Source organism: Streptopelia decaocto (assembly GCF_964273445.1).
Source record: "Streptopelia decaocto genome assembly, chromosome: 3".
Lineage (NCBI taxonomy): Eukaryota > Metazoa > Chordata > Aves > Columbiformes > Columbidae > Streptopelia > Streptopelia decaocto.
In genome coordinates this window covers 17,983,714-17,996,329 of record NC_138656.1, presented here as the reverse complement: position 1 = coordinate 17,996,329, position 12,616 = coordinate 17,983,714, and the positions used below count along the sequence as shown (strand labels likewise).

The 12,616-nt window shown below is 38.6% G+C and overlaps 1 protein-coding gene across 3 annotated transcripts in view; it reads right to left on the bottom strand.

The window, feature by feature from the left end:
• Positions 1 to 12,616, bottom strand: part of LCLAT1 (lysocardiolipin acyltransferase 1) — a 145,799-nt gene that overhangs the window by 47,350 nt on the left and 85,833 nt on the right. For 2 of the 3 annotated variants that reach the window (XM_082047417.1, XM_082047416.1), the window contains exon 6: positions 12,363 to 12,479. The exons of the other annotated variant lie outside the window; for it this stretch is intronic. In XM_082047417.1, the coding sequence (XP_081903543.1) occupies positions 12,363 to 12,479 (117 nt within the window). The remainder of the gene's footprint in view (positions 1 to 12,362; positions 12,480 to 12,616) is intronic. 3 annotated transcript variants of the gene reach the window in all.

Below are 12,616 nucleotides of genomic sequence, written 5' to 3'. Positions count from 1 at the left end.
CTCTTGTCCTAGTTACTTTGCCAACTGACACTGAAATCAGCCACCAAAACTCCTCTACATATATGCAGCTTTGTATACACACAGTATACCATACCTTGCAGGAAAAAACCCACCATGTGAGTCACGGGCTCATTATATTCTATCAGCATTTGGCTGGTTGATTTTAATGAACTCTGTGCTGTTCATTGCTATCCAAACAAAAAGATGTGAAAAAGAACATGCTGCTGGTTGATTACAACGTGAGTCAAAATACAGAAAGGCACAAGACTGAAAGTCAAGAGAATTTATCCCTTCAAGAAGGAGAACAATTTTTTGAAAATGTTCTCTCCTAATGTACAACACTGCTGTTATAAATCAGAAATTATGTATATATTTTAAAATCGAGTGCACGCTTACGTGCTTGTCTCAGTGTGTAATGTCAACTGAATTTGTTAGCACCACAGGCAGTGTAAATCCTGATGAATCTCCACAGCCTCTCAGTATGGTTTGGAATGCATTATTTACAGGTTTATTAAATATTTGCAATGCTGTGGACATGCAGAGTGTACTATTTGAGACAGCGACAGCTTAACTGCTACCTGCTTCAACAATGCTAATACACCAGTGACATGGTTGCTTCAGACATACAAAACCAAAATACCTGCCTCAAAAAGACACAGTCCTAGCAGATAGTATGTGAAGAATGGGAAGGAAAGGAGCCACATAGCTGCATATGTTTCATTTAATTCTCTGATCCATACTACAAGAGCAGCAAAGCAAAGGCCTGACAGAGGAAGCCCGGGAGCTTTCAGGTCTTTTGGAAGGAATGCTTTTTTGGATAAATGAAGGCAGAAGCGGGACTGGTTAAATCACAGTGCTGCTGCTGACAGGATGAACCTGGAGAGCACTTAGGCAAAGAATCCTTTTGAGGGATGATTTTTCAAAAGCATCCAAGCAGATTTAAAGGAACAGTAATTCTTACAGGATTTTAAATGGGACTTATGTCCCTAAGGTCTGCCCTCTGTGTGTTTGGCTTTTCAACATCGGTACCCATAGCAACTTCCAAGCAACGCAAACGTGCCATTGCTCAAAAATTCCAAAGTGTCTGGAGCATTTTTGAAAATGTCTCTTCTTTTTATTTATTGTGCATGTTATGCTTTTCTCCTAATAGATGTCCTTATTGTCTGTGCAATGCCAGAACCCATCAGGACAGGCTGGCTCCTTTCAGAGCAGCTCAGTGAAGGACCGGTGATCGGAACAAGCCAGCCAGAAGGTTGCTCAGGTCCCCACTTCTGAAAAGTGTTTTATAATCACCAAGAGCACTTTTTTTTGTTATACTGCAAGGTCAACAATGACTACCAATGCAAACAAAATCAAAATTTTGCATATGTCTAAATCTGGATGATATGCATTCCAGAGATACTTAGTTTAAGATACGAGCATTAGGTTTTAACAGTATAAAATGGGATTGGGGCAAATGGATACTAAACACAGTTCTCCAATTCTTAACTAGTAGCCATTCCACAGAAAAATGAAATTATGGGAAAATACATTCACACCTTACATCTGTAATCTTTAACATACTTCATTATAATATTTAATTCACAATGTGCAACACTTCATATAACTTGCATGGCACACAGGCAGTAAAGGGAAACCCTTCCTATCTCAACTAACGTTAGGTGAGAACATTGAGAGTGAAGACTTTATTTCCTGCCCTTCAGAATCCTGCAGTTCAGGAAAAGGTTGACATAACAAGTCCGAAAGACAGCGACATTTCAGGTTACATCCAAGGTGATGAATGAGGTGAAAAGCTGAATTTATACTGAAGTTCATGTTTTGATAAAAATCTATTTTAAAATGCATTTACACTCTACAACAATTTTTCCCAAGCTCCTCTGCCCTCTTATGTTTTTCAGTTTTCAGTATCAGTACCATAGCAACATCCAGGACTCATGAATGTGGCACTGCTCTCAACATCTCTGGAGCAGAACCTTGCAAACGATTGCCAAACTCAGGGATTCTGAGTCAGCTTGGAAAAATATGATGCTGGGCTGATTTTTGTACACCCTGAAAATAACGGCAGGGGACTGAGAGGAGGGCAAAGGGAAGAGGAGTTGAAGCTGCAACAGCAGAAAGGAACGAAAGAAACAAACTATTTAAGGTTTAATTATATATAAGCAGCAAATCTTGCAAGTAGAGGAGATTGAAAGTTTTATTACTATCTTACAGATTTGGGGGCTAAATCTGAACAGCTTGAGGGTTCCAACATTTCCAGTAACTGAAATGGTACTCCACGGATCTTCTCCCCTGCCAGCAATTACTCATATAGAAAAATGATATCAGGAATACACAAAATACATTTGCAGCAACTTTAATGCAGCTGGAAATGAAAACAGCTAGCATCTGCAAAAAGTGGAAGAGTGGGGAATCCATCAAATATGATTGAGTATCTCCTCTACAATGGGACTCCGATTTCGGATTAGTCTGGTTCAGACTGTAGATGCTGCTATTTTTCTAGTAAAATACATCAGGAAACATCATCTCTTAACTGAAACTAAAGCAGTATTTTGTCCAGGAAAAAGTCTGTTTAGGCTCCTCTTTACTCAGGACTCCTCGAAGTAATTATCTGCCTTACTAACAAACAGAGCCAAGAAATGAGTATGCTGTGTACAGCATCTGGTAATGCCATGTGAAATAAACAGATATCAATAGTATTCCTCTGTTTACATGAATTAATTTCAATTTCAGCAGTAATTAAATCTGCTGCCAATCCAGTCAACATCCACTGCAAAATCATGGATCATTGGCTGACAAGAACGAGCAGTAATTAATAAACTTGAGCTTTACCCGAGGCTCACCTCTTGTCTGTCCTGCAGCCATAAGCCTTTAAAAAAAACCCCACAAAGCTCAATACTCTGACACAAGAACCTCAACTCTCTTGACAATACTTACAGTATTCAATATGCTTTATTAGTACCAAGTCTGTCACAAGGATATAGTGAACAAGCCCACAAAAGACTGCTTGGTGTTTTGTGCAGGCTCAGGGGAGCACCAAGGGTATTGCAAGATCCTGTGCTGCTGTGGCACTATAGGAAAAATCAAACCACATAAATATTCCAATCAGATGACTGACCTTTCAAAATGCACACCCAGAGAGATGCTGACCAAATCTAGATCAGCAGATACACCTTGTTACACGCAGTCGTGGTCCACCGCCTAGCCAAGGTGTGTAAAGAACGAGAAAAACCTTTATTAAAAATATCTTGAAGAGGAGATTTTTAAAAAAGATTTTTTTAAAAAAGGGAGGGCAGGAACATCTTTTCTGAAGAAAATAATTCTAGTTTTTACTGAGCAATCATTTTTCCTGAGCTCATCTGTGGCCAAGCTTCATTTGTACGTATGCGATCTGATGAGCTAACATCCTTCCAGGCCTCCAGTTGAAGCAATTAAAAAACTCCACATTTGCCAAACATTACCACATTGTTACCACAGATACTGTGTATTCTGAGTTAAGGGAAAACAGTGGAAACCTCTAATACCACTGTGGGTAACTGCTGGCAAATAACTTTTTAATACGGTTACCCCAGCGACTATTAATAACCTGTGAGGATGTAAATGGAAAATCATCCACCGCATGGTATATCTGCTTGTCACAAGCCATGACTCACACCTAAGAGAGTGTAAGGAGATTATTTCAATAGATGGATCTTGATAGGCTCAAGAATGTAAAACCTGAAATATTTCTGATGAGTACCACGGGTGTGTGGGTGACAAAACCAACAACATGTCAGCCTGCAAACACTACAGGTAGCAGCGATTCTGACATGGATCTACCATTAGCCTTCCAGTGACAGGCTGTGCTCCCTCCTCAAAAGCGGTGGAGGATGGAAAGAGGAAAGGATGGGGGCTATGAGAAAAGAGTGGCTTGGAAAAAACCAAATCCTTTCCAGGAGGACTGAAATATTGGACTGTTTGCCAGAGAGTTCAGGAAAGTAGTGCAGAATACTGCTCCAGTAAAACATGAAGGAAGAGATAGTAACAGAAACTTCAACATGTACCAAAGGCCAGAAAATATCTAACAGATAGATGGTGCTTGTTCTGGGAAGTACGTCAAGGCCAAAACATGCAGATGTTTGCAAGATACGGTAATCATCAACGGTTAACATGATTCTGGAAAAAGTCAAGCTGCCCTTTCCCATGTTACAGATTACAGAGACAACTGTCAGCATTCACAATAAGGCACAACAGCCTGCACCAGATTTTCTGCATTGCTGAATTTCACAGACATGCCTAGTGATAAAAGTGTGTTTTTGAACAAGGTCTTTGTCTTTTTTAAAATGAACTAATTTGTTATGAAATTTCTACCAAAGCACAGAAGGCATCAAAGGCATTCAAGCTTCAATTTACATACTGATATTTCTATATCAAAGGCTATGCTATTTAATGCACAGGATCCAATTCTCATAAAAGCACAAGTTCAATTATAACGGCACCAGTGAAGCTCTAATACTGCATTTTCAGCTAAAAAAATGCTCAAAGCTCTTTCACAATAGCTCTGTAATTTCTGAGTATCAGTCTACTTAGTAACATGACTCGGGGAGGCACACAGAGAAAAAAAGTGGGGAAGAGTTTCCTTGCATTGAGAAACGATGGTTTAGAGGTACTGCTTGATCTCTGCAAATCTGACGGTCATACGGGTGAAATTAGTTGACTGAGGACCTAAACTAAATGCTCATGTGGCCACTTATATTTTCCTATTTCCAAAACAGACTGGTTTTGGTTTACACGTGCACTGAGCAACCAGCACAAACAGGCGAGAGCTGCTCTGAGAGATGGTACTGCCGGTCAGCATGTAAGTGCTGGCCTCACCAAAACCCACAGAAATTTTGGCAGTGGCCCAGCGTATCATTCTAGGAGACAGAAATCTCTTCACTCACAAAGAGGGAGGCTAGCTTTCATTAAAACATGAGATCTAACCCTTACTGTCATCTGATGTGGAGCCTTTCTATGTCCTGCGCCTCTGTTACACAGGAGACAAAGTAAGCACAAACCTGAAAATTGCTGAAATCCTGCTTATGCGGTTCAGTCTGACCACATAAAACCTCTATGGGTTATTCAGCACCTTTTTGATCAAGACCAGCACACATCATGCCATATTTATGTGAAGAGGAAAGGCAATTTGTGTGTCAAAACAGAAAGCAGTGTATTTAATATGTAAATCCATTCATTCATAAACCCTGCCCATCATAGCCTGAGCTTTTCAGTCAATGAACAGGACTATTACAGACCTGCATTTTACCCCTGCATCAATTTTCCCTTAAAAAACCCAAATATAACACACTTAGAAATTGGCATTACTTCGTTTTACATCTGATAGAACAAATGACATCTGTCTTGTAAGCTGTATGTAGCAGCATCACCCATAACAGAAAACGAGCCTTTGGCAGTATCATGGTAGCGCTGCCCACTGACATTTCATCCACTCATAAAAGCAGCCTCCTGCTTCTCTCTCTTTCAAAGCCAGAGCAACAAAATAGCTCTGGGAGCTGATGAACTCTGGCTACTTCAAGTTGGAGGGTCTCATTAATGAGTTACTAAATTGGGAGTCTCAGCTTTAAACACCATTTACATAACTACGTCAAATTTGAGCACCTCTGCTCATGTGATGATTGCAGGGCTCAAGACCGAATAATCTTCTAAAGATGGTCCCTAAACTATTTAGAGCTTTATACAGGAGCTTACTGTTAATGTATTCTCTTCATATGTGTACAGCAAGGACACCCAGATGCCACTTACAAGGACTTGCTGTGTAACTGGCTACTTCACAGCCCAGCCAAGTGATAAACCATATGTGCCAGCTTTCCAGAAGTGCTGATCATCATTTCTTATTAACTGTTTTAGATATATATTAATCTGCAAAACACAAACTGTCTCCCTAGATTATTAGCCCAAAAGTCCCATATATCTTGTTTCCCTGAAAGACAGGGTCTTATATTAATTTTTGCTGCAGAAGATTTTACTTTTTTACATATATAGCTGCCTGGACACTATTTAAATTAACTGTAACTAGGGCTTATTTTTGGAGTAGGGCTTATATTTTGAGCATCCTCAAAAATCCTGAAAAAACATGCTAGGGCTTATTTTCAGGGTGGGTCTTATTTTCGGAGAAACACAGTAAGCACAATGTACCAGAAACCAAATAAATGGCATTAAGAGTTAGGTACATAAATACACATACTATAGCTCCCAGAAGAGCATACAGAATCTACATAATAGTTAATAAGTGACACAGGACTAAAATATTTACATACACACACACACATACATATATATATATCTCCTGGATTGTACACCAAATTCAATCTTCCTGCCCTAGCAATGAAACAGATTGGGATACTTGCCTGTAATTACTGAAATGTCGTACAACTGTAAAACTCAGGTATAAGCAGTAGAAGACACAGACTGGTTTCTGACTGTGTATATATAAACACTTATTTTGCAGCAAAACTATCAATTTTGCATCAACCATGGTAACAGGATGAGAAACAGTTTCTTTCCATCAGTAAGGATATGCAATGAAGGCAAGCATGTTAAATTTGTATTTTTTTTTTTAATTTTAGGATGCTGCAGTTGGCAGCTGTTTTCTGCAATATTTTTTTCAGTTGGCTAATTATGAACCAGAAATAAAAGTGAAGCTGAAATACTATAATAAGGCATATAATTCTGACTCTTCCTCATACTGTAAAACCAGTAAAATATAAACCTCATAATAGGACCATCCAGCCCAATGTATCCAGATATTAAAGACTGTTGATGGACATAGAGGAAGTATCAAAAATAGGTCAGTTAAAATTTAATGTTGGCAGAAATGATTGTCTGAAAAAGCATGAATAATCTTCTAATGATGCTTTAAAATCTTAGCACTGTCTTAACACTTGCTGTTTAGTCCTGGGAAAATACTTAAAAGCCATGAGGCAATTTTAAGAGAACATTTGTAAACAACTATTTTCTCTTGACAGACTATTTGGCTACAATTACAGATATTATGCCAAGAAAATATATACAATTCAATGAATCGAGACAATATTGTATCAAATCAACTAATTTTATTACCCATCTCTTCGAAACTGAACATTCAAGCCATCTGAACTTTCAAAGTCATTTGGCATTTTGGAAAAAAACTTTGTAAAATACAATCAGGCCTGAAAACCTATACTTAATTTCTGAGTAACCTACTGACCCTTCATAGAAGGATCTCACAAACTAGATCTTCAAGAGCATTATATAAACCATAAGTGTTTTTAATTAATATGGTTAAAGGCATGTTTATATAAGTCTTAAATTCCTGCACATTTCTGCCATTTTCAAAGTCCCACATTCTGTAAAAGGAGATTTTCTACCTTAACTCAAGTTCTGCCAAAAAGTACTCCACACATAGCATTTATTCAAAGTTTCAGTCTTTAAAAAAGGATTAAACATGATTTTAGAAGATGGTTAAAGAGAAGTATTTAATGATGAATTTTAAAACAAATTCATGGCCAATCTTCATTTTGGTGAGTTAATTTTCTGTTGCTCATGCACGTGTTCTGACTCTGCCTTTCCAAAAATGCTCACCTTTGTTCCCCAAAGAAACACAGTGTAAAGCTCTAGTAATTTTTCACCAGCTGCTGATGGAAACCAGGATTCGTAACAGCTGAAGCAAGACAAATGACATACTTGATCAAGTGAACAGAACTAGAAAGAAGGGAATCAACAACTTTATTTCCCTTTGCTTTCCATCGACAGCCAACTAACCAGATGTGACAGTACTTGGGATTGCAGTGGTCACTTTGGTCAACGATGTTTGGTCTTTCACAGGGTAATTCCTCTGGCTGCCACGATAGGTAATCAAAGCAATCAAGTGTTCTTCAGCACTGAGAAAACGTATAATTAATTGAGTTCATACAATTTCTTTAAGTATTTTGATGGACTAGGGCCAGAGTGTTTGCAGAAGCAAACTTTACAACATGCTAGTAATAAAGGCTAGTGCTATTTTGAGTAACATGCATCACTAAAGATTAATGAAGATTCTTATAAACCTGCTTTATCTGCCGCAGAGACTGTCACAATAGACTAGAAATTCAATGATCGTTCCCAAAAAAGATGATCTGGCAGGGGTGAAAAATGCATGTATTTTGTTAATCTATATTTAGTTAAGTATATTTAATACTTCTCCATCTTTATTAGTCCTTACTAGAAATTTTTGTTCCTCTCTTACTCACTTCAGGTAACACTCTACGCTGCGTATCAGGTAGTGAACTGACCTTATCCAGCTATCATGAGGTCCTTCCTTCTTTGTGTTCTCATGTCTATACTGTATTTTGTCTTACCATGCAGAAACAATAACATTATATTAAACCATCCTACTTAAAATTATTATTAAGCCAAAGGAACACACTTCTTGAAAAATCAATGCTGAATCAAATTTATGTATTTCTCCTGCTTAAAAAATAAAAAGAACCGCAGTCCTTATTCTCCTGAGTATATTATTAATTATACATCTACAGCACGTTCATAGTCTGTATTTACTCTTGGGTGATTCTAAGGTTTATATGAATGAGAAAACAGTAATGTGATCATTTACAAGTAAAATAATATTTTCACTCTCTTGGAAGCTCAGCATAATAAAAGGAAAAACCAGTCAGCTTTTACCTGGGTTTCTATTTAGAAGAGTCAGCTGTCACTCATGAAAAGCTAGGAAGTGGAAAAGAAGGTAAGAGACTCAAAACCCAAGAAGATGTATTGCCTACACATTTTTAGTTTGGTGGAGGTTATATAGATCACAGAATCCCAGAATGTTAGGGATCGGAAGGGACCTCGAAAGATCATCCAGTTCAATCCCCCTGCTGGAGCAGGAACACCCAGATGAGGTTACACAGGAAGGTGTCCAGGTGGGTTTTGAATGTCTCCAGAGAAGGAGACTCCACAACCTCCCTGGGCAGCCTGTTCCAGTGCTCTGGCACCCTCACTGAGAAGAAGTTTCTTCTCAAATTTAAGTGGAACCTTTTGTGTTCCAGCTTGATCCCATTACCCCTTGTCCTATCATTGTTTGCCACCGAGAAGAGCCTGGCTCCATCCTCGTGACACTCACCCTTTTTATATCTGTAAACATTAATAAGGTCACCCCTCAGTCTCCTCTTCTCCAAACTAAAGATACCCAGCTCCCTCAGCCTTTCCTCATACGGGACATGCTCCACTCCATCACCTTCGTTGCCCTGCGCTGGACCCTCTCCAGCAGTTCCCTGTCCTTCTGGAACTGAGGGGCCCAGAACTGGACACAATATTCCAGATGTGGCCTCACCAGGGCAGAGTAGTGGGGAAGGAGAACCTCTCTGGACCTACTGACCACCCCCCTTGTAATACACCCCAGGATGCCATTGGCCTTCCTGGCCACAAGGGCACAGTGCTGGCTCATGGTCATAGATCTTTTTTCCTTAGCTCCCATAAGCTCAGCAATGACTTAGAAACCATCACAGCAGCACCTACAGGCAAAAGAGATCAAATAGTTGAATAATGACCAGATAAGTGCGAGAAAGGCAGCCAGAGGAATCTGAGTGTTGGTCGTCCCTGGCAAAAATCCTTTCACATGGTTCAGAAGTCTTTGCCACCCACAGGAAGCAAAGGACTGGTAACTGCTCAGATTGTGCTGTCAGGGTGCAGACAGCACTTCCTCTAGGAAGAAACTCTCCTGCAGAGACACAAGCAACAGTCTACTGAAGGTTATTTTTTCCTGAGTCTTCATTTCCCATTCAAAAGGGTTCCTAATAGTTATTTTTATGTATTAACAGGTAATTCTTTCATGCTGCAGCTTGTGATGTGTATTAATCAGGGTTCTTGCCAAATTAAATTAGTTTTTTCAACATCTGAAAAGCAGTTAAACTTCTAATGACACTTCCCCCCTCTCTTCATCAACCTATTTTTGCAGCAAAATAATGCACTCAGGCCTGAAGTAAAGACACTTGAGCCTCAGGAATGGAAAACAGCCACGAGCCAAAATGTATTCACAGGAGATCTGTAGGGCAATAAGTTTGTCATCTATGCACAAAAAGACGTAAACATGATGTTAAAATCTCCACCACTCCTTCCTTCATGTTAAAGTCACACACACTCCTTTGTGCCTGCTGTTATGAGCAGCAAAAAGGGAAACATGTCTATATTTTATGATGATTGCTACTATTGTAGCATTATGACAGACCAGAAAGGGGCTCAGTATTAACACCATATCCTTAACAGTCCTGGTTTTCTTTATTATTCCTAGTATCAGAAATCAGAACTGTAAAAACTGCTTTCTAAGAGTATAAATAAGTCAAATCATAGCTGCACAATAACACTAGGTACCGACTGTGCCATCAGTATCTGAAAGTCTACCTGGACATCTATATTTTACAGATGAAAATATGCATGTTTATGCAGGCATATAATACACTGAAATGTTTTGAAGTCAAGCAACTACACTTCCGTTGTCCGTAAAAATAAAACTTTTCAACACAAACGGTCTGTATTTGGCACACTTGCAAACAATTGGAAAACAATTCTTAAATTACCAAGCAAAGATTTAGTATTTAAAAATGCTAGTCGAACTACCTTATCACACATAATTTACTACATAATAGCATTCAGTCATAATATATATAGCATATAATGCCTCTCAATGTACTAAATACCTAGTAAATTCAATGCCAAAAGCATATTAATATTTCACACAACGTTTCCCTGCCTTAAATAAAAGTAGGACGTAAAAACATTTGAGAGACTGGACCAAAAAACAAATCATCTAGGAATGTTTTTGCCTTTTCCCCAGCTCTGTACTGCATAAAATTAGTCAATCAGCCTCAAATATTTTCCTTTCTATAACCCAACAGCCTAATTTGCATAGCTTTCTCATATAGCAATACAAGAGAAAAGCATTTTTATGAAATTAGAAAATGACTGTGTAACCACAAAACTCATTTCTGCAGCAAATAGAGAATCTTTTTTTTTTTTTGGTTGATAATATTTCAAGTTGAAGACATTCCTTTAACTGAAAATTTATTCCAGGCTAGAAACATTTTTATGCACTAGGTTAACCTAGTGCTGAAAAGTTTGAAGTAAAACAAGCTTTTGAAATTGCATATGTGGCAATTTTTTTTTTTACTACAGCAAATTGAGTAATAAACATTCAAGATAAATGAAAATCTAAGATGTTCACCACTGAATGTCCAATAAAAATAGGGTCAAATAGATACAAGGTCCAGGGACAAAATATAAAAGTATTTGCAGTGATTTTAGAATATCTGCTTAGTAGAAATCAGGCAAAATGCAAGTCAGCTCTGCTGCTAAAATCCAAGCAAAGATTCCAGCAGGGGGGAAAAAACACACCAGCAGGCCCTTATTCTTTTTAATAATCTCAAGCTTCTTCCTTTGGCAGTCAGAATAACTAGCATGTGTTAAAGACCTAAAATCCCTTTTCCCTGCAGAACTAGCCTATAAATAAGTCACTTCATATCTATTGTGTATGTTTATTTTCTTCAACCTTACATGACATCCACTCATCTGTATTTAAATCACTGCCATGTTGGTTTCTTTAATGGTTGCATGATTATGGTCTCAAATCTCATTGAAGTGCCCATTCCCTAAACAACCCACAGACATCTCAATCTAACAAGCAATCACATCTTTATACTCTGTTCCCCTGGTAACAGGGACTCAAACTCTACTCCTAGATTAATCCAGGGGGATAAAGATCATTTCTAGGTAAAAGGTGAGTATCACACATTCTCTTAACCCACCATGCGGCCAAGCAGCACAACTATTCCATGTGGCTTTTCCAAGTCACCGTCACCTGAAACAGCCAGCAGCACTGGGCAGCTGATGTGTGGCACTGCGCATTCCCCTTCTCCAGTTAACACAGCAACTTGTGTCTCAGCTCTCAGACTTAAAACCAGAAGCTTTTCAGAGAGCACAGGGTTGTACAAGTCTGTGTCTCCAGTGTGGTTAAGGACTGGTACAGACAACATTGCAAACTTCTTTGGGATCTCTTCCACTATTTTTCTGAGGTAGACGGCTCAACAAGCCACAACATTAAAAACTAGATACAATATTAAAAAAAAAAAAAAGGAAGACTGTTGTTTTCAACCACTGCGTATCTCCTAATGATATTAGCATCTGTCATCAACTCACAAATCTCTGCATGTTACAATCATTTTAAGTAGGGTTGCAAACAAGAGCTTTTTTGTGATCAGAATACATAAAGTATTTCTGAAATGACTTCAAGCGGCTTTGCAAACACCAATTATTACAGCTTGGGTGAGATTAGTTACCTTAAAGGAAAAGAAGAACATACAAATACAGAGCAGAATTACCTTCCCTTAGACGCTCAACCACAAAAGTGAATCCAGTAGTTCGCGGATGTAAGACGTACTCGTATTTTTTAAGTCCGTTCTTTTCAGCAAATTCATTACTGCGGGCTTTGGTATTGGCTGAAGGAGAAAATAAAAAGCACCATTTTCTATTAGTGTGCGTGCGGACCAGGAATTAAATATAATTATTATAGAACAGGAGCAGTACAACAGCAGTTCACACAGTACGAATGTGCAACAGCTTTTCAGATGGAGGA